Source organism: Polyergus mexicanus, unplaced genomic scaffold (genome assembly GCF_030449975.1).
Source record: "Polyergus mexicanus isolate NDT 795.1 unplaced genomic scaffold, iyPolMexi1.0 SCAF_3, whole genome shotgun sequence".
Classification (NCBI taxonomy): domain Eukaryota; kingdom Metazoa; phylum Arthropoda; class Insecta; order Hymenoptera; family Formicidae; genus Polyergus; species Polyergus mexicanus.
The window spans coordinates 12699426-12722660 of NW_027223323.1; the positions used below are offsets into that span (position 1 = coordinate 12699426).

The 23235-nt window shown below is 28.1% G+C and overlaps 5 protein-coding genes, 2 long non-coding RNA genes and 1 other non-coding gene across 9 annotated transcripts; 4 read left to right on the top strand and 4 right to left on the bottom strand.

Moving 5' to 3' along the window:
* Nucleotides 1-322: 322 nt before the first annotated feature.
* Elm (calcineurin like EF-hand protein 1 elm) lies at nt 323-2131 on the bottom strand. The gene is made up of 4 exons (XM_070316564.1): nt 1780-2131; nt 1387-1650; nt 1093-1186; nt 323-908 (listed from the first exon to the last, which is right to left on the bottom strand). The coding sequence occupies exons 1-4, from the start codon at nt 1844-1846 to the stop codon at nt 764-766; spliced, it is 570 nt and encodes a 189-aa protein (XP_070172665.1). The 5' UTR covers nt 1847-2131; the 3' UTR covers nt 323-763.
* A 726-nt stretch (nt 2132-2857) lies between these two features.
* Nucleotides 2858-7979, top strand: Neos (nuclear receptor coactivator protein neosin). Of its 2 annotated transcripts, none has more exons than XM_070293438.1 (7): nt 2858-3240; nt 3882-4117; nt 4321-5161; nt 6131-6211; nt 6311-6510; nt 6637-7068; nt 7291-7378. In XM_070293438.1, the coding sequence occupies exons 2-7, from the start codon at nt 3883-3885 to the stop codon at nt 7311-7313; spliced, it is 1812 nt and encodes a 603-aa protein (XP_070149539.1). In that variant the 5' UTR covers nt 2858-3240; nt 3882; the 3' UTR covers nt 7314-7378. The 2 variants fall into 2 exon arrangements, with proteins under 2 accessions (XP_070149539.1, XP_070149538.1); XM_070293437.1 differs by having other exon boundaries at nt 2859-3240; nt 7350-7979.
* A 1258-nt stretch (nt 7980-9237) lies between these two features.
* Nucleotides 9238-10307, bottom strand: LOC138931934 (uncharacterized). Its single transcript, XR_011446702.1, has 3 exons — nt 10027-10307; nt 9676-9930; nt 9238-9411 (listed from the first exon to the last, which is right to left on the bottom strand). It is a non-coding gene; the product is annotated as an uncharacterized lncRNA (long non-coding RNA).
* Nucleotides 10308-10593: 286 nt separating this feature from the next.
* Nucleotides 10594-12557, top strand: LOC138931608 (uncharacterized). Its single transcript, XR_011446644.1, has 3 exons — nt 10594-10906; nt 11009-12264; nt 12378-12557. It is a non-coding gene; the product is annotated as an uncharacterized lncRNA (long non-coding RNA).
* A 580-nt stretch (nt 12558-13137) lies between these two features.
* On the top strand, nt 13138-14783 carry LOC138931607 (THUMP domain-containing protein 1 homolog). The gene is made up of 5 exons (XM_070292556.1): nt 13138-13470; nt 13591-13752; nt 13851-14095; nt 14168-14387; nt 14515-14783. Exons 1-5 carry the CDS (start codon nt 13279-13281, stop codon nt 14665-14667), a joined length of 972 nt encoding a protein of 323 aa, XP_070148657.1. The 5' UTR covers nt 13138-13278; the 3' UTR covers nt 14668-14783.
* A 303-nt stretch (nt 14784-15086) lies between these two features.
* Nucleotides 15087-15158, top strand: Trnaq-cug (transfer RNA glutamine (anticodon CUG)). Its single transcript has one exon. It is a non-coding gene; the product is annotated as a tRNA-Gln (tRNA).
* Nucleotides 15159-15786: 628 nt separating this feature from the next.
* LOC138945054 (uncharacterized) lies at nt 15787-17940 on the bottom strand. Its single transcript, XM_070316238.1, has 7 exons — nt 17785-17940; nt 16992-17263; nt 16754-16912; nt 16385-16631; nt 16160-16228; nt 15942-16028; nt 15787-15852 (listed from the first exon to the last, which is right to left on the bottom strand). The coding sequence occupies exons 1-7, from the start codon at nt 17938-17940 to the stop codon at nt 15787-15789; spliced, it is 1056 nt and encodes a 351-aa protein (XP_070172339.1).
* A 1440-nt stretch (nt 17941-19380) lies between these two features.
* Nucleotides 19381-22504, bottom strand: LOC138945055 (putative gustatory receptor 28a). The gene is made up of 7 exons (XM_070316239.1): nt 22232-22504; nt 20600-20871; nt 20244-20396; nt 19922-20174; nt 19750-19818; nt 19542-19631; nt 19381-19449 (listed from the first exon to the last, which is right to left on the bottom strand). Exons 1-7 carry the CDS (start codon nt 22502-22504, stop codon nt 19381-19383), a joined length of 1179 nt encoding a protein of 392 aa, XP_070172340.1.
* Between the last annotated feature and the right edge of the window lie 731 nt (nt 22505-23235).

Genomic DNA, 23235 nt, shown 5'->3' on the forward strand with positions numbered 1-23235 from the left:
TATTTTTGAGACAGGTTTGCACGAGATAACCAAAATTTTTGGAGTATTTAAAGTTTTTATTTATATACTTTCTCACTCTTTACAGCATACTTTTACAATATTTGTAAAAAGAAAATTTGGTTTATAGAAATGTACTTGTATATTAAAAGAAATAGATAGTAATTTTTAATAGATTAACTTCCTATTCATATATATTACTATTTGTTTATTTTTAATTTGTATATGTAATATTTAATATTATACTATATATTAATATTAAAATTATATTGGAAAATATCGGAGAACATTATGCGATAAATTCAAAGATAATATATTTCTTATAATCATTTGACAATATTAAGCTACAATTTACACAAATCTTTGTTACCAATTTTTTTAAAAGTCTTATGTTTACTTCATAAAACTATTCATTTTATTAGTACAATGTAAGATAGAAATTGAATTTTATCTAACTGTACACTTTCTTTCTTTTTTGTTTTACTTATTCATTCCATTGACTACTATCATGAATAAAAACAATACTATATTTAAGCAAGTATGGAAAATTGTTTCCACTTATATGGACACTTCATATCTTCTTAATAATAGCAACAGTATAATATATAAGAATTATTTACATATTATTTACATATAATAAGTATAAATATGTATTTATAGCAGAATTTTTTGTGATTGTGAAAGAAAGTCACAACATAATTTCTCAACACTTATTTCAATATGTATAAATTTTATATTGTATTTCATATATAGAGCAGCAATCAATTCAACTGAGAAATCTTATAGACATCTTTTGCTCAACATCTGTACGTTCTAATGCTTTGCAGAATTCTTCAAATGATATCATACCATCTCCATTTTCATCAGCTTCAACTATAGTCCGCTCTGCAATGCTAGTTAACTGTTCCTCGCTGCAATATATATGCATTTATTTTATATATATATATGTCATATATTTAGTTATCAGATTTTTATGTCACATGTTTTGCTATTTATGTGAAGTATGTGAATGCGATTATAGAAATAGATCCATATAAGATGTTATAAAAGTATTGATATATTGACAATTGTAAGAGGAAAATGTGTAATCTTTACCTAATATTGGCACCAACCATCATATGCAAAATAGCAAGTAGTTCATCTTTTGAGATCAAATCATCATTATCCAAGTCATACATTTTAAATGCAACTGAAAGAAAGATGTGAGATTGACTATATAAATATTTGAATATACAAAAGCAATGCATGGAGAAGACTATTACATTTCAATTGGATTAACAAGAAAATATTGAATTGTGTTCAAAAAGTTTTCCCAATATTTATATTTTATTTCATAAGATTGGAAAACATTTCGAACAATCGTGTTATTTCTTTATGCTCGATATTTACATCTCAACTTTTGTTGTCTAGAGTTCAATCGATTAGGACTGTTCTTCTTGATTGGCCTGAAACGAGCCAGGACCTGCATGAACTGCAAGAAATTCACTCTGTCGTTCCCGCTCTCTTCGAAAAAAGCGTTCACTATTCTCTCACCGAGCGGATTTATCGCCAATTCTGGGATTCTGAGAAAATCCTCTCGACTGAGAGTTCCACAATCACCGCGATCCAGGCTCGTGAAACGGCTGTACAACCGTTCGATTTGATTCGGTGTAACTGTAATAGCATATAGCAAGTGATGCAAGTTATATATCGTCTCTCATTAAATATCGTTTAGTTTATGAAGATCGCATCTCGTTTTGTCGCAAAAACAAAAAAATATAAAGAGATTAAAGAGATACTTGCAGCCGGTGGCATTCTGTATTTGCGCTATTTCATCCTCACGCAGCAGAAGACTCGATCTATTGCCCATTTTTTTCAGCAACAATTGAAATACAAACAAATTTGGATTTATCGAATGAAATGCTCGAGCACTATATCATTTACATACGTCGTTTGCAAAACACGAAAAGATGTAGGTGTGTCTACTGTCGAGCGTACGTAGCCAAATCATATGACTGTCTATTAAAGAGAATGACAAGTGAGACTAATGATGACAGATGACAGACTCTGAATAATTCAAGCACTCTGAACTTTGACTGCAACAGTTCAAAGGTTTTAAAGCATCGGAAGAAACTTGATAATTCATCGAATGAGATATTCTGCGTTTACAAAACGAAACTATTAAACCGGATTCACACCTTGGCAGAAAAGCAGAAAAGCAGAAGCCAATCAGAACTCGTGCTAGAAAAGCAGAAGACAATCAGAACTCGCGCTGAAAGCAAACAGTATATTCTGCTTTTTTAGCGCTAATTCTGATTGGCCCCTGCTTTTCTGCTTTCTGCTTTTTTGCCAAGGTGTGAATCCGGCCTTAGGAATGATAAAATAGGCTGCGTTCAGCAGAAAAAGCAGCTTCGCAACTGTTGTAAAATTCTTTAATATGATTGGTTCATACATTTAGATCCGGCAGGAACTAAAGGCAAGAACCAATCATATTAAAGAATTTTACGAACGGTTGCAAAGCTGCTTTTTCTGATGAACGCGATCATAGAATCATTATCGACGATTCACACTGCATCTAAAGTCTGTATCAGATTTCAGACTATGCATTGAAGATAGAACGAGAGAGAGAGAGAGAGAGAGAGAGATTAAAAATCAAAAGATTGAAAATTAAAGATTGAAATTTGACTAATTAAAACAAAAGAAGCTAAAATCTTTTTTGCCCTCTTAATCAAATTTCAATATTCAATCATCTTCAATGCGTAAAGGGATTTTAGGATTCTAGGGATTTTCTATCTATCCGACAGCCGATCGGTACGCCCGATAAAGGTCCGCGATTCTTTCGTGAGTCTTCTTTCTACGTTTGACTCTTTTTGACTTGTCTTTCATGCTCAAAAACTTAATGTACACTTCGGCAAGATGGTTCCGTCATAAATCGACAAACGATTTTGTACGCAAACAAACAGTGATCGAGATTTCAAGAGTATAGTGCGCGATCCTACGTATCTGTCTTACATTAATTCAATTAAGACACAATCAAGACGTCAGACTTAATTCGGGCACAATCCAATGTTTTATGATATAGTGTCGAAGAGTTGTTCCAAAGCACGATTATAGGATTTTCTTTCTGAAAGAGAATGCCCTTCGCTAATTCTTTCCTCAAACTTATAGTATTTACTGAATTTATTGTATTCTAAATTATCAGGATTTAGAGAGTTTTAAAATTCGACTCTCTTTTACAGTGACTCATTGATATATTATCAAAAAGTAAGCAAGACGTTATTTTATTTGCATGAATAAGTATACAAAACGATAAGACAAAATATATTTAATTCGATATTTTGCTAATTATATACATATACCGTTTTAATGATTAAAATTTAAGCAATGATGTAGTTAGAATTTTGATTGCTTAGCCTCTACGTTATGCCTCTCTCTCTCTCTCTCTCTCTCTCTCTCTCTCTCTCTCTCTCTCTCTCTCTCTCTCTCTCTCTCTCTCTCCCCCTCTCCCTCTCCCTCTCCCTCTCCCCTCCCCCCCTCTCTGCCATTAATCTATAATAATAATAATTTATATTATTTTATTTAATATTAATTATTTAGGAAATATTTTAGAGACAATATATATATATATATATATATATAATAATTATATTAAATCTGAAATCATATATTTTTACACCATATATATCATAAGATTTACATACATATGAAGTTGAATTAATATATATCTTGTATATATTAAGAGCAGATAAAAATATCGATTTTAATATAGTTATAAATGCTAAAACTTCTCGATCCAGTACAAGAAATATAATTTTTGTGAATTTTATTAAACTTGATAAATAATACATCAGCAGTTTGATAGTTTTTTTAATTATTAAAAAATTTTTTTTATTATGAAAACTCAGGATGAGTGCCAGACTTCTAAAAGATCCTGCTACAGCATCTAGTCGCATATTTGTGGGTCATTTACAAACTGATGATGTCACAAAGTTAGAACTGGAAGAACATTTCTCCAAATATGGAACTGTTATAGCATCGATAATAAACAGAGGCTTTGGTTTTGTGCAATTTGAAGATGAACAATCTGCTCAGAAAGCTATACAAAATGAAGATGGTGTACTGTTTAAAGGCAGACGTATAGGTATATTATAGAAAGTTAAATAGTGTTGCAGACTTGCATATTTAATTATATTATTTTTCTTATATTTGATAATAATATCATTTCTTTATCTAATTATAAGGATCTCCTTTCTTGTTATTAGTCAATATTATTTATTTCAAGAGAAAAGATGTGTAAGGAAATGATTCAAAATATCTCTTCTTATTTGTTTATATTTTTTCTAGATGTCAGACCAGCAAAAAAGGATAATCAATCTAGTGGAAATGCAGGAAATACAAATGCAAAGCAAATGAGTGGACTGAATAATCAATTTAATTCCATGAATAATCAATTCAATAATGCAGCTGACTCTTTCAATGCAAATAAACCAAATTATATTGGTGGGATGAATCCAAACTTTGCGAATGATAGTGCTTTTGGTAACAACCAAAAGGACTTAAATGCTCAAAATAGGAGCAGTGGAAACAGTAGCTTTGATGATGGAAATCAAACGGGAAATAGTGACAATGATCAATATAATGGAAAACATAATAATAATAATAATAACAGTGGAAACGATCCTTTTAATAATCCTGCTCAAAATCGTGGAAACAATCAATTCAATTTAGGTAACCCAAATCGCGGAAACGATCAATTCGCTAGTGGTCATGGCAATCAAAATAGAGGCATCAACAATCAGTTTGGAAATAATAATCAGATGGGAAATCAGAATAGGCCCGGAGGAAATCAGAATCGAAATCAAACTAATCCAGGCAATAACCAAAATCAAAATCCTGTTTCTGGTGGTGGAGGCGGAGGCAACACTCATAGAGCACGAGGAACAAGAGGTGGAAAGAATAGAAACAAGAATAATCAGAACAATCCAAACAACACGAATAATTTCAGAGATAGAAGTCCAATTAATAGAGGTAATCGAATAGACGACAAAATAAATAGAGATTGGGATCACAAACAAGGAGATAGACTACGTGGCAATAATTTTGCCAGGGATTCATTTAATGACAGTGGAAATCGTTATGATGATTTTAAAACTTCTGGAACAAGAGACACAAATGCGAGTTTTGGGTAAAATATGGTCATTTTTAATAACATAATAATTAAGGAATTTTATTTTAACAGATAATTTAATATACTAGGCGCTCTAAATATATAATAAATATCCATAAAATAAGATAAAACTGACAAGTGAGAGCCAACACATTGGATAAGAGGCGCCAAAAATATATATTCTTTGTAGTTGTAATTGTTCATTAAACGTTTCGATCCGGGTATTAGACCATCTTCAGTAATAAAAAATAAATAAAATTGGAATATAAAAAAGATATAACGCAAATGAATAAGATTGATATCTTGAATGACTAGCCGAATTTAGAAAAACGATTGATATCTGAAATGATTTATATTAAACGACGAAAAATAGCTTAAATCTCCACAACGATACAGATCAATTAAATCACATATATGTACCAATAATAGACAATTTGAAAAAAATTTAAATTAGTATTATATATGTCTATATCTCGATCGTAATCTTTGTGTCAAATTCATATATCATTAGTATTGTCACAGTTGAAAAGTGCGGCACGCTCGACGCGTTCCGAACATTTTTATAATATGTCGAAGTACATATGTACATCCATTTATGTTATATAAGTCTTTTCTATATTTCAATTTTATTTATTTTTTATTTTTGTATATAGTTACTGAAGATAATACTTGAACCGAAACATTTAATAAACACAAAAATAACTACAAAGAATACATATTTTTAGCGCCCCTCATCCAGCGCGTTGGTTCTCATTTGCCCGTTTTATCTGACTTTATGGATATTTATTTTAACAATTTTGCTCATTATAATAGTGTAACCAATAAAGTTTTGTAGAATAATATTCTTTCTATAGATATCATAGTGCAATTATTGTCAATTTTTTAATTAATTTAAAAGCTACTTTAATAGCAATTAATTTAATAGCTTGATAGAAATAAATAGATCCATGGGAATATGGATAATAAAAACATCCATTTGTCTTACAGAAATGTCAGTGGAGCATCAGTGGATTACCTCGCAACTGAGAAGAATGACTGCGAAATTATCGTCGTCAATAAAGCATTAACGTGAGATGCCAATCTTTACTTATAACTACTTAAAGTTAGATATATATATTTATATGATACAACTTATTTTATTATTTATATTATTTATCAAACATGCAGGAAGTATGCAGAAGATATCGAATTACGATTAAAGCAGGTCGGCCTAATGGTAGACTTGCTATTTCCAAACGAGGATGTTCCCTTAGGCCGTGTTTTGGGGAATATCGCAAGTCGCGGCTGCCTATATGCCGTAGTAGTAACACCCATCAACCATGAACATCATTCCTTGACACTGAATATTTTACACGGTTTACCACAAGGTAAAGAATTTCAATAAGATGTTAATTGCGAGAATTAGTATCTCCATTAAAATTCGTTAAGTTTATTATAATATTAATAATTTATTATAACAGTAATTGATCGGCATTATATTATTTTTATTGTAGAACACAGGAACATGCCTGTTGAAGATGCTATAAATTTAATTTCGCGTGATTTTACGAATTACAAAGCCGGTGGCCGTTCGGTTCCTCTAAATGCACCTCTCGCAAGTGAGCGTCATCCGGACGCTATACAAGTTTTACTAAACATGCTAGCTGACAATCATCAGCTTACGGTCCTGCAGTACGATCGCGTCATAAAGTATCTTGATATGAAACGCGAGGAACAAGTGCAAGTTGAATTGGGCGACGCCAAGGATTTGCCAGTAAAGACGCCACTCACATCCATTAACGATCCGAAACAAGCTGAGTTACAGACGCGAATACTGAATATCCTGAATAACAGTAAAACAAACGCGCCGACAGTGGCGGAACCAAGCCCGGTACCACCACCAGCTTCGACACCGGTTCCAGTTCCTCCAGCTAATTGGGGGACAGGTAAAGATTAAACATAATATATATAGAATCACATTGACAAAATTTAAAGTACGTATTGTGTTGATCACACATAAATATTTGCAGCATATACAAGTTGCTTGAGATTGTAATTTTAAGATAAAACATTTGCAAGTAAAAAGCCTAGATTAACAGTAAAATATGACTGTACTTAACAAATAGATACGTGAACAATATTTAACAAGAACAATTAAAATACTGTAGAAAATTCATTCAGACGGTGTTGAAACCACGAACTTCATAAATGCACGTTATGCCGATAGCATCAAACGCGGCCACAACACCATCCACAACGACCGCATCCACTGGAGTTTCACCGTCGCCTCTTCTAAACGATCCGACAGTTCAGAAAGCTCTCGACAGTCTATTGCAAGGTAATCTATTGAAAAATATTGGCGATCAGCAACCACCAACCGCGACGGCCAGCGGAGCGCCATTATTCGCTGCTTTTTCCAATATCGGTAGATTTTAATCAGGATATAAATTTAATTGATACATAATTTATATCTCTTATATAATTTTTAATATTCTTTATATTTTCTTGATTTTCTTCGATACTAAATATGTACAACTGCGAAAGGTTTGTCAATAAAAGAGAATTACAGATGGAGCGCATTGATAAATATAAGTAATATTTTAGTATATTGTATATTAATTGTGTAAAATGATAAATTCAAGATAAGAAATTTGAATATAACTCTTAAAAGCACAACAATTATAATCGACGTGATTATTGTTATTGCCTACATGTATGGTATCGTTGATAATATATTTCTCTCTGAATACATAATAAAGTGATTATATGTGTTTGAACTGTGAATATGCTTTAATAAATACATTGTATGCTATTTATCAAAAGTATAATTCATGTGTACATTCTGCATATACTTCTTACACATTTACATATACTTAGATAAACATAATTAGATAATTAGATGAAACATATGAATAATGCGTGGACAGATACACGTATACATTTTTCATTCAAAATAAAAATAAATTTATTTTTCGCTATCACTTTTATGTAAAAATCAGTTTTTATACAACTTAGAATGATAAATGTTATACATAAATGTGTGATATCATAAAAAAAATACATTCTTTTTTTTATTGGATAAAAACCATTTCAATATTCATATTCCTATACAGAATATTCTGATTATTCCCAATAATCGTTTCGTCTAATTGCAACATAAAAATATATTATGAATATACTTATTTAAATTCTTTTCAGTTATTATCGTTTAAAGTAACACAAGATATTATATTTATGTAAATATAATTAGAGATCGTTATTAATAAATTCCTTGAATTTGCAACATTATATTGTAACATAAATACACTATGCACTACTCAGTTTTTAATAAAGTTTATATAATTAGTTATTAATTATATATTACACTTTATATTATATTGTTATATTATTAATTAGTAATTACTGTATTTGTTATGTGCAGTAGCAAAAATAATATTAAATTTTTATAAAGTTTGAAGATATAATACAAATAAAAAAAATAAGTAATTTCTTATTATCAAAAATTTATCGCAATACAGTAATTAATATAATTATGAGTAGGAAAATAAATTAATACTAGTAAAAATAAGCTTCTCATATATACAAAAATAAAAAAAAGAATATATATATATATATATATATAAACTTTAATTTTTATTAAGTTATTACTTTTCTTTCCTTTTTGGAAAAAATATCTATTTTTTAAAAATAAATCATTATTTTTCTCAGGATCAATACATAGAAGCTATGTAATTAAAGAATTTATGAATAAAGTATATAATTAAAGAGATACCGTAATCTTCTCAGGATTAGATTGGATGACTTTTATACTTATTAATAGTAAATACTTATTTGAGTATTTTTATGCAAAAATAAAATTCTTATTTTTACGCTGTTAATCACATTATCTAAAAGATTTCAAAATCTTTGATAAATCTTCATAAAATATATAAAAATAATACAAAAATATACAAAAATTAATAAAAGTTTCTTCTATAAAGTAATCATAAAAAATAAAAAATTAGTATATTTGTTAACTAATCACTAATTACTAAATTGTTTTATTTAACTTTGTTATTTTTGCAGGAACTTTTTCGACAAGCTTATGTTCTTATGAAGTTCTAATTTGTGTTTATTGAAATGAGTCACAATTTATTTATATTTTGTATATTCTAAATCATGTAAGAAAAGATACAATTTCCTACAAATTTATAATTGCCAGAAATAGAATAATATTTCACGTTGATCGAAATTATTTCTTTCATTATTTGTCTTCTATTTTTTAATATTCTAAAAACTTAATATCCCGCCTGCAAAATGCAAGGTGTGCTCGGATTATGAGTTCTTGTTCCTTTTTACTATATTATTGAAATGTTTTCCGATAAGTTACAGCAATGTCGCGTAATATGACTTTAATATAATTATTATAGCAACATATGCTGGCATACATATATTACTTATGGCAAACTCTTCAAAAAAATTCTTTTTTATAGTTTTCATCATGATATAACTTAGAGAAGGAAATCTGATAGTTGGATGTTTCGGAGTCGAAGTAACTACAAGTTCAAACTTACTAGTTCTGGAAATATTTCTTCTAATCTGGAATCCAATCTAAATTTTTTTGAAGGTTTTGATGTTGAACAATGCGAATCAACTTTAGTGTATGAATCTGAATTAAAATTTGAATCTGACTTTGAAACAAAACTTGAATCTGACTCTGAATCAAAACTTGAATCCGATTAATTTTTATTGGAATCTTCACCCACAGTATTGTTTATTTTTTACAAGTTGTCCATTTTTTGTTTTTCTTGTTTTCCATGTTTATTATTCTAGAAAGCACAAAATAATTTATCAACTTTTTTTATTATTATCATCCCAATTAATCTGAAACAATATACAACATAATTTCTCTTTTTTATATTTACCAACAGTAGTATAATAATATCGTTATTCTAAAAGTTTAAATTATTAAATAATTAATAAATAAAATACGCACAAAAAATTAAAAAAAAAAAAGGAAAAACACAACATACAAAAATCTTATGAATATATGTGATAAAATAAACAGAGGTTTTTTCCAAATAAAAATACTTTAAATATAAAAAAAGTCAAATAAACAGAATACATAACAGAAAAAGAAATAAGAAATGCTTTATAACGAATGTTCTGTCAATTCTCTACAACTGTCATTAGCACCAAGCGTCAATTGATGGTTAAGCAGGGAGCACACACTTTTACATAAACGCATAATCATAAGTATAATGCGGCGTTTACAATAGAGATTTTAAGTCCTAAGCCTTAAGAAATAGACCAATCACAGTCGAGTATTCTTCTCATACTTGACTGCGATTGGTCAATTTCTTAAGGCTTAGGGCTTAAAATCTCTATTGTAGACGTCGCGTAAGGAAATTGATCGATTCATTTCCTTATGCATAAGATATACTATGTCTATGGTCAGTCCACGTCAGTCATAGGCTGCGGTCGAGAAGATGCTAGAGATGCTTCGAAGCATTGCATTAATTCCCTGATTGGTCAATCAAACGCTTCATTTCTACGCAAGCATTTCTAGCGTCTTCCCGACCGCAGTCATAGTCAGCCATTTGCAATGATCTGCAGTTACAGCTATTTTGATACCACGTGACACACAGTACTATTCATCATTACAGTGGAAATGTACAAAAAGTATTTTTCAGTGAAGTGAAAAGTATTGTTCAGTGAAAAATAAGAAGATAATTTTCAGTGAAATTATATTCCAGTCGAAAATTTAGAAAAAGGAAAGACCACGTGTTATTCGCCAAATTTGAGGTTAGTATAATAGTATATTAATATAATAGTAATATAATATTTTAGTCATAATAATAAATAAATAGAGTAAAAAATAACAAAATATTGCTTAATTTTTATCAGAAAATGGTTAAAGCTTGTTGCGTTCCTGGCTGCAAGTCAGGAGTCAATGTGCCATCGCACAAATTTCCAAAGGATGCAAAGAGATGTTTTCAATGGATAAACAGTTTAGAATTGCATGCGTTAAAGAATTACTGTGCTCATGAATTGCAAAAGTATAAAGTGTGTCATAAGCATTTTTCGGAAAAAGATTATAGCTGTTCTCGTCATAATCGTTCCTTGTTAAAGACAGCAATACCTGTTATAGTAATGGAAAATAACATTGATACAATGGACAATAATTCGCAGCATGTACAATTACAACATGAACAATCACAGCAAGAAAATGAAAATATAGAACAGTGTAATCAAGTTTCGCAACTTTCACATATTGAAAATATGCTTCTTCATCGAATCATACATATAGAAAAAAATATGCAAGAGCATACTAAGCTGTTGATGCAACATCAGGAGTTACTTATGCAGAGCAATGTGAATTAACTTGTATTACAAAACCAAATATTTGAACAACAAATACAAAATTTATAAAGAGAATCTCAGAGCTCAGAATGAAGCCATAATCCATAATGATAATAATGGATTACAAAAAGATAAGGAGCAATCTTCAATTTTAAGTAAAAACATACAAAGAAGACCAAACTTGCAAAATATTACACGTGTCGCTAATCTCAGTCCCAAGTCTAAATCCTTATATAATATAACCATAAAATTAAGACGTAGAAATAGATATCTGAAGCATCTTGTTAAAGAAAGTAGAGAGAAGATGTATTTAACCAGCCATACCTTACATTAATACAAGTGAAAAAATAATAAATGAAAAAAAAATTGTTGACATTAAACGTAATAAAATTATTGCACAATGTGAAGAATATGCAAATAATCTTATAGATGGACAGATTCTACTGGACATAAAACAGGCTATCAAAACTTTAGAATTGCAATTTATAAAAATATGCCATGAGATCAAACTATTTGAAAAGACAAAGAAGATTTTAGAAGATCGATGTTTCCTATCTTGTCCTCTGCAATGCACACATTTAAAAGAAACATTAGTAAAAATAACTGCTTAAGAATGAAAGCATGGTGCAAATTTATAAATAACATCCTCTGTAGGAAAAGTGATATACATTCCGAGAATTTCATGTACAAAATAGCAAAATGATTGTAAACTAAATATATTAAAAAAAATGAGTGACACGAAAATGGAAACAAGACTATAAATACAATTTATAAAAAGTCATTGCTCAAAAGCCATTGCTGTAAGTTGAATATTGTATTACTATTATTGTTATTATATCTTTCTGTTTTTTACAAAAAACTATCAAACTGAAAATTAACATATTGAATTTAATGAACTTATGCTCTTGTTCAGCTTAGCAGTATTGGATTGCGATCTCTACATCCAACATTTTTCATAAAATTTATATATGGCATACAAAAGCATTTACTTGGAAAACAAGAACAACGAAGAAGCATCCAGACTAATCAAGACTAATACTTTTACAATATTGTTAGAAGCGAAATAATAATGAATTTGGTTTTATACTTATAATTGTGTTTATTATGATTTTATTACTTATGTAAATATATATATATACATATATAAATAAAATATATTTTTGAATATAAATGATGATAAAAAGACTGCACATTTTTACAGATTAATAACGCCATAATGCTATTTAGTTCTAATTTTTCCAAGGATAAATTTTTGGATGGCGCTAAAAACATTATACCAAAAAATAACATAGAAGTTTGACAATCCTGGTCTATGATTAAGCTTCTTTTTTCGCGCATGCGTATTGAATGTGATATTAATGAAGTAATAAATCTTATAGAATGAGATCCTATATGAAATCCTTACTTAAACACTTTTAAAAATTATTTAGAAGTTTTCGAAAAATTAATTAAAACATGAAATATAAAAATTATATTAATTTATTAATTTATTTATGCACAGCTACTCAATCTGTCCTCTGCGAGATCCTGCCAAAATTAACAATAAGATGTCCATCACGTATAGTATACAATGTATATATGATTTTAATCAGCTGTAATCGTTACTTCGCGCATGTGCAGAAAAAGGAGCCCGTCTAAAGCCCGTGTCACACTACGCATTGTGGACGCAAATCGGATTTGGATTATGGACTGCGAATCGTCAATCATCGACACGAGCTTAACACACTGGTCTTTACGTAGGTGCGAAAGAGAGAGAAAAAGTCATACCTTTTATTTTTCTTATTTGAAAGAGATAAACGCAGATCAATAGTGCGATGGATAAACGGAAAAGAAATAATAAATATGTTATTGGCTATCGTAACAATTATAAAAGACGTAAACAATTGGTATTAGAACCGGGTATGACGGGATTCTTGTGCACATGCAACTTTCACGAAAGAGGCTGTATCACTGATGCCTACAAATTGCTTAATCTGTTTGCAGATGAGAAATCGGATACAAATAAGGTATTTAGGGATTCACATAAATTAGATATATAGCCGAAAAAAAATATAAGATTTGAAAATAACTGTTAAAACGTGTGTGCATCACAAATATTTATTATAATAATTTTTGTTTGTTTGAAGGAATCTGAAATATCAAGCACAACAAATACATTCGATAAAAAAGAGGCTGATAAATCTTTAGAAGATATCGATGAAGATGAAGATATATCCATTGCCCTGGAGAAAGAAATCAATGAACTTAGAACAGAGCATGAAATGCCGCTATCATCTCGAAAATTTCAAGTATGTTCTTAATGTCAATTATTGCCTGACACTGCATTAACAAAATCTTTTTTTTTTTCGCGAAGATATATATTTATCTATATCACTATTTTCTATAGGTAGTAGACACAGGTGCTAAAAATATGATTTTTATAGCAAGTACTTTACCAAATCCATTAGAGCTAGTCACCAAAATTCTTATCAAATTGGATGCAACCAAGGAACAGTGTACTAGATACTTATTAAGATTACTTCCAATAGAAGTTATATGCAAAGCATATATGGATGACATAAAAACAAAAGCAAGTGCATTATTTGAAAAATATTTTGCTCAAGAGCCTAAAACATTCAGTATTGTGTTTAAGTAAGTTATGTGTGACAGATAATTTGTATAAAAATTTGTATTTTTTTTATTTATTAAACAATTATGTTCCAGTCGTCGTAATAATAACAGCATTAAGAGGGATGAGATTATCCAAGATTTGGCAGAAATAATTCTAAAAAAAAATCCAGGTAACAAAGCAGACTTGAAGAATCCAGAGATAGCCGTGGTTGTTGAAGTTATATGTGGAATCTGTTTATTTTCTATTGCTCCAAATTATTATAAATTTAAGAAATATAATCTTCTTGAAATATGCAATAGTACAAAAAATAAGGTAACAATATTTTTATTAAAAGTGCTGCTATATAAATGTATTATTAACAATTATTTATAATGTTATTGACAATGAATTTCTGATATATATTGTGAAAAATATACTTGATGAAAAATTAAATCTCTAGATAATTTCCGATAAAGAAACAGAGAAAGTAGAGAATGAAAAAAGTGAAGGAGATATATATACAATTATATCAAGTGCACAAGAAGCAGTGGAGTCTACTGACAGAAGCTTGGAAACTGAAGAAAAAAACAAGCAAATTAAATTTGATGCTTAAAATAAACATGTGATATATGTATAAAATATATATACATTTATAATCACTGTGTACCACATGTGTTTTATATTTTATAAAGACGTATAAACTATTTATAAATAAACATCATACATATAATGAAATACTTTTTACTCTATTTATACATTTCTATTAGAATTGTTAATATAACATGATTTTATATATATATATATTTAATATTTATGTCTGTGTAAATAATTATTAAATATAAATTATATTTAATTATTAATATTTAATAATAATATCAAATATAATTATTATATGATTTCTTCAACAAAATATCTTACTACGAAAATGTCACTTTAATAGGAAAATTAAAATAAACAATATTTATAGATATATTTATAGATACGTTAGTTGAATATATGAAATAATGAATACGAAAAACACAATCCAAGCAAGGTCCCATGGTGTAATGGTTAGCACTCTGGACTCTGAATCCAGCGATCCGAGTTCAAATCTCGGTGGGACCTTTTAATTTTACATTAAATACAAATTTCTATTTTTTTTCTAATGTTAAAATATAAAACCGTATTTTTTTCGTACTTGAATATATATGATATGTTATTGCATATATATTTCAATTCGATTAAATTAATAAATTGAAATTAATAAAGCTGAGGAAGAAGGCATAATATTAAGTTTGTTCGTTTTGTTTGTAATTTCTACACTCAGATTCTTTGTTCTCTCATTCTTCAAAACACCCAAATATCAATTAATTAATTTTAAATTGATTCTTTTACATGTACAATTAATGAGAAGACCTTGGAACATACACAATGTCCCATAATAAAATTACGACAAGGAATTCCTTTTTTATATTAATGTAATTTTTTATAAGTATTATGTTAAATATTACACGAAGACACGATGCCACAAGTGAAATACAATCCTATTTTGAGAGTCAGCTGTATTTCAAATATTGAATTTATTTCGTGACATATTTTACATATATAAAACCAAATGAAAAAATGTCTGTATAAATGTAATAGCAAATTTTTCTGCACAGATCTCTCTCTTGTTGCACTTTCTTAAATTTATGTGAAGTATCGCGACAGAATCAATTATAATGTTTTTGCATATTGTCTGTTTTAATTTTTTTTAAATGTTGTTATTTATACTTACTTGTAGTAATATAACTAAAACAGTAGCAATAGATGTAGTAAACTAGAAAAAAGGAAAAAAAAACAGTAATTTTTTTATATTTATCATTGAGTTAACTATTTGCAATAGGCAATTATATCATTATAACGTACTCTTTGAAGGAATTTGAAGCCAAACTGAAAGAGTCCAAGTCCACAGAATCTGAATGGTGATTTAATCATAAGCAAAAATTGTAGAATCTGTATTAATACAATGGATCATTTAATATATATATTTTTTTTGTTTCTCGTTTTTATGTATTTAAACCTAAATACAATTTTATATTTTAATAACAAATTAATATATTAATATATTAAATGTTAAGACTTACATTTTCACGAATTTCAACATCGCGATTGGAATATGATAATTCACTTATAAAATTTCTTGTTGCATTTGCCTAAAATTTGAATATATAAAATAAAATTAATGTTATTTTTTAAATATTGAATTCATTATATATATATATATATATATATATATATATTTAATAAATCAAATAATTGTTAAACATTAAAAATAAATTTTAAACAGATGTATTTTTGAAGCTTAATACCTTGATACTAATTCTCTCACATTCATAATTAATGAGAAAAAGTCTGAAAACGTGTAAGAAAAGCCATAATAGTATAATGGTAGCATAGATTATTTTATTTTTATAATCTTTGATGAATATTACATCAAAAAACTCTTGAATTGCAATCGCTATAAAAGCGAAGTAATTTCCCATTTCGATAGTCATTTGTGATCCGAATATTAAATCTATTTTGCGGGATATTTTACGTAATTCCAAATAAAGATGCCTGCGTAAATATAATATATTAACTTATCGCGCAAAGCATAACTATATGCTTAATTAATTTGAAAGATGATATTAAATTGATTAAATTGATATAAATTAAATTAAATATAAATTTTCTCTTACATTACAATCCATATTATATATGCATTGCTCGGACCTTTTGCATATCGAGATTGATGAAAAAATAACACGGAATGTCCCCAAGCTAGCTTTCTATATTTATTATCTTTTGTTAATTTCTCAAGGTATTCATTGATTTGGTCAAATTTCAATCCTACGTATCTAAAGATTAAAAAGATTAGCGGATAATTATTAGTAAATGTAAACAAGTATTCTTGTATATTTATAAGAATGAACTAACCCGATCATACTTGTTATAGTTAAATCGCCGATAACGGTTATATGAATGCAATAAATGCGGATAAAAGAAACGTAGATAGCTGGCGCGTCTTGATCTTGTCTTCCTAAAAATGAATAAAGAATTTCCCCGCCAATTATTAATATGGCTATCATAAACCATCCTAAAATGTACCATATTGTTCTTCTATACAATTTGCAATCTGTTGTTGTCCTTGTCAATTTTTCCAATGTATCGTCCACAATAGTGAGGCTTTTTATACAATTTCTAAATTCCTGATATAAGAAGACAATAATAAATTAATAATTTGTATTTTTAATTTGGAATTATATCCAAATATTGACAATTTTAATGTCTCTCAAGCAACTTAATTATTTTGTGAAAAAGATATAAATATACATATTATATTTTTACATCCACATTTATCTTATACTCATCTTACACTTATTCTTTTTTATTTATTATTTTTTAAAGATTAATTGACGTCATATATCAAACGTGTTGCCAAATATGTAGAAAAATTAAAATTTGATAATAATGTATGATATATATCAATATATGCTAAAATTTTTCTGACAATCTTTTTATTGTATAGGAATTATAAAAAAGATTAGAAGTCATGTTTTATTTCACAATCAATGATTTTGAACGTTCAAGCCATATTAATATTTTTCTACATTAAGTTCCCTACCTTGTCATGATATACCCCAACGATAATTGACAAAAACACTATAAATATATTTAAACCAATCCAAATATGGTACAGGGTGGAATAATGAATTGTATAAGGTATTACTCCATATATAAAGACAAAATTATATAATGACCACAATAACAGCATGTACAGAAGACCGGACCATTGTCTCGGGACACCTATGGGAAATTCGATCACTTTTAAACCGCACACGTAACTGATCATTAACAATGGCGATAAAACTTTTCGAATGCTCATAACGTAGGTATGTGACACTGAACTGCACTTGCTTTGCCAACAATTGAATGAATACTGAATGAATATTGAAACGTAATAATAGCGGAATATTTTATTATGCATAAATATTGTAATTAAAATTACATAATGAAATAATTAATTTATTGAATTTTATACATCGTAGATTATCGAAAAGAGGCTGGTTGAATATATTGAGTGACACGAAGCAAATATATGTATTTATAACACAAACATTGATGTTGTTTTTGGAATTCTTATTCTTTATTTTTTTACTTGCACGATTATATGATGCTATTACGCGTGATTAAAAGCACCATCAAATAAGATAGATATAATAATATCGATTTTAATTGATATTAACTAACAATATCTCTAATAATAATATAAAGTATATATATATATCCATACAGCACCGCAAGATTGCAATAACATTGCAGCAACATTTTTCTGCAAGATTGCAATATTGCAGAAACATTGCGAAATGTTGCTGCAACGTTGTTATGATATTGCAGCAACAGTAAAATGTCCGCCTACAGAAATATTGCAATATAATATTGCAGCAACGAATAGCAGAATGCAGTAAACGAATGAACTAGCGATTATTGAATACCTTTTTTGTAATATTTTCGGAATGTTGCTGTAACATTGCTAAAGTTATATTGTAAAATAATGTCTTTGCAATATTTCTGCAACATTAAACTGCAATATGCAATATTACAATGTTGCAGCAATGTTGTTGCAAGCTTCAGTGCTGTATGGGTATATATATAAGAAAGAGAGAGAAAGAAAAAAAACAGGAAAAACAATATCGACATGTTTTTTTTTTTAATACGATAACAAAAATAATATTTTTTGATAAAGTTCGATATATAAAATCATTTTTATGCAAGAAATAATTTTTATAGAGAAGAACAAAAGAGATTGCAGAGATAACAGTAACATATAGAGACATAAGAATAAAGTATACAAGAACTAATTTCTTTGAATGTAATTCGCAATATTAAAATATAGAAGTAAACAAATCATGTTATGATTTGAAGAATTTGTACACATTTCTTTAAAAGTTTTTCACTTCGTTATAATATACATACAATATATATAGACATTTTGAAAACGCTTCTACTTATTCGTATAATCTTGTGCTAATATAACTCAAACGGTCGCAATATATTTGGAGACCTAGAATAAAAGTCTATCGCTTGTTATGTTAATATAATTTGATTATAATAAAATTTGCGCACAAATTTCCACGCTATTAGCACTTAATTGCCTTCCCTCACCTTTATTGAATATATATGTTATTGCATATATATTTTGATTCAACTAAATTAATAAATTCAAATGTGTATTGATAAATTGATCTGTATATTATTTATCAACGCTTCTTGAAATTATTTATACAACATTGTATTTTATTACGATGTATTAATCGTCATTTCTTTAAAATGTTTGCTTATTTATGTACGACTGTATTAATAAAACTACAATGGTCGTAATCGATGAACTGAACTGAAAGACGTTAATTCTTGTTTTAAATAATTATTATATATTTAATTGTTTGTGCTAGATAATTACGTTTGTGGTAAAAATTTATAACATACCCCATAAAGAAATTTGTAGTCATATTGGAAAAGTCCAATTCCGTAGAATTTTACTGGCGATTGAGTTATTTGCAATAGAAGCTGCGATATCTACATTAATATAATAAATTACCGTTAATGTACATATATTTACAATTGTTTTATTTTTGCTCAAATTTAAATCATAGTTTATTTTAATAGCTTTGAATAAGCTAATATTAAGACTTACATTTTCGCGTGCTTCGACATCACAAGTTGAGTATGACATTTTATTTATTAAATTTCCTGTTGCATTCGCCTAAAGTCGGAATACGCAAAATAAAATTTGAATGATTCTTTTAATTCAGGAAAATCATGTAAAATTTGATATTATTTTTGGGGCCTGAATACAAAATTAATACCTTGGTGCTGACCGTTTCGCATGCATAAATAATGAAGAAAAGTTTCAAAACGTTTTGAAGAAGCCAGATTAGTATCATAATAGTGAATAGTATTTTATTAGCTATGACATAATTGTTGATGAGTATTACTGCGAGAAGTTCACGCAAATCGAGCGCTAGCCAAAAAAAATTACACCCCACTTTGACAGTCATCTGTGCCCCAAATATCGTATCTATCTCACGAGATATTTTACGTAACTCCGAATGAAGATGTCTAAACGCAATATTAAATTTTATTACTCAAAATAATTATAATTGATAGAATTTACATCAACTCTCTTACATTATGATCCATATTATCCATTCGTTGCTTGAAGCTTGCGAAAATCTATGTTGATGCGTAGAATTTTCCCAAACTCGCTTTATTCTACGTTTGTTATCTCTCGTTAAATTCAAAAGATGTTGGTTAACTTGATCAAACTTTAATCCTACGTATCTAGAAATGTAAAAGAAAATTAATTGGCGTAACAAATACCTTGTAAATTTATTGTCACATTTTTTTTTTTGACAGCTTCAAAAATTTCAAAGAGAGCTTATATTTTTACGCATTACAATATAATTTTATGAATTTCTACATATAATTATGTTAGAGATAAAATGATTTTCTTATAATTCGTATACGTAAAAAGATATACTAACCCAAAAATACTTGCAATAATCATATCATTGACCATGTTAATGTAAGAGCAATAATTTCGTACAATGAGAGCATACATAGCTGTTAAAGTATTATGGTTATATTCATTTTTTATCCAATATGCCGTTCCATAGCTCATTGATATAATCATTAGGAGCCATCCTAGGATGAGATATATTGTTTTTTTGTGTAGCTTGTAATAATCTGTCGTTGTTCCGATATTCAATAATGTATTATCGATAATGTCGAGTTTCTTCAAACAATATCTAAATTTCTGTCACAAAGAGGCAATGGCGGTGGACAAATAATTAAGCTTAGTTTAATTAATTCTATGTGTGTGGCGCCCATACAGCACTAAAGCTTGCAACAACATTGCTGCAACATTGTAATATTGCATATTGCAGTTTAATGTTGCAGAAATATTGCAAAGACATTATTTTACAATATAACTTTAGCAATGTTACAGCAACATTCCGAAAATATTACAAAAAAAGTATTCAATAATCGCTAGTTCATTCGTTTACCACTATGCGCCGCATGTTGCGCTATGTATTCCGCATTTAATTTTTAATCATGATGATTATATAAAGTTTACAAAGAGCGGCTAGTAAGATTAAAAAGATATAATAACTATTTTTGTTAATTTAAGTCGTATGATATGACCCCAATACAGGGGCTCAGACATTGGACTAAGAATTCTTTTAATAGTTTCCATTCTTATATAAAATCAAAAATTTGATAATAATTTTCTAATATGCAAGATACTTCAGATTTTAATAAATAAATTTTGAGATTATTATAAAGACAAGAGAGATGTGAAAAAACTCGTTGTATGCGTGAATTCAACACAATCTTTTTGCATCCGGATATCTGAATATTTCGGATACAAAGAAATTGTGAATTTACGCAATTGCAAATTGAGTTTTTTCTTATTTCTCTTAGATACTCTCTATCACTGAAGGAAGTCGAATGTATACTGAAAAATTTACATTTTATAATTTCGTTATTATTATAATACAGAAAATCTATATACACGCTAGATCCTGACTCTTATAGGCCTAATTTCTTATTATTTTTTTCATATGTTAAGGATATTATGTCGATAAATATACATAAAGCATTATTGCATATATATTATATTGTTATGTTGCTGCAATATTATATTGCAATATTTCTGTAGGCGGACATTTTACTGTTGCTGCAATATCATAACAACGTTGCAGCAACATTTCGCAATGTTTCTGCAATATTGCAATCTTGCAGAAAAATGTTGCTGCAATGTTATTGCAATCTTGCGGTGCTGTATGGGCGGATTTTATATAATTAATAATGTATAGCTTTTCAAAGAAGAAACAAAAAATGTAAATGTTAATTTTATATATTTTCTTTTATTCTATTGCAATGAATTATTAAATGTTTCTAGAAAATAAATTTGTATCAATAACATTTGTGTTGCGTTAGTATATATGGTATATTGTATATATTTTTATGGTAATTTGTTTTACTAAACGAAAAAATATTACTTAAAATTTTTGTAGCTACTTCCAGATATCAAAAAAATATTCAAATACATAATTAAAATTATTAGTATTATTAATATATGCAAATAATTAACAATTTCTTATCATACATACCTTATCATGATACACTCCGAAAACAATTGACAGTAATGTCACCAAAATGTCTAGCCCAATACATATGTGATATTCAATAGTATAATGTTTATTATTAAAGTAGGATGTTATTATAAATTTTAAGAAGAGAAAATAAATTGACCAAAATAGTAGCATATATAAGAGACTAAACCATATTCTTGGATGACCTACAGGGAATTCGATAATTCTTAAACCAGACACATAACTGATTATCAAGAACGGTGCTAAAACTGTTCGAATGCTCTTAGTCATTACGTACACCGTTTCGATTCCGAACTATATACATGCCATTTGCCAACTGTTTGAGCTAGCTTCACCAAACGATCGATTATTTATAGCATATATATCTTCGTAATTTCAATTAGAGGACACTTATAGTTATTGAGATAATCGATCTATTAAAATTTTTTATATATTTAAACAGTTCGGATAATGAATGACGTCTTTTTTTACATAGAACATAATTATAAGCATAATTATTTATTATATATTTATAATAGAAATATGTGAATATTATTCTTTACACACTTTTTCTTTATTTTTCATTTCTTGATACAATATATATATATATATATTGTTATACATTGAAAAGTGATATACAGGATGTTAAAAAAAAACCATTTAATATTTATATGGTAGATAGGACACACCATACCCAGTAAAAAAAAAAACCTTAGTAAACATAGATCGAATACTCAAACGTTTCTAAAATAAAAGATAAAATTAGAGAAAAAATTAAGAGATAAAAATTTAGACAGATTATATCTTCTTCTCAAGTCGCATGCGACACGTAGAAGCTAGTAAGTTATAATCATGATGTTAATATACAAAAATGTTTATATCTCAGAAATGGTTGAGCTTTCTATCAAGTGTTCTATCTACTATATAAATATTAAATGGTTTTTTTTTTTTAACATCCTGTATATATTGAAAAATGTTATCAAATAATACAAAATAGTGTTTATTTTAGTCAATATCTGTTT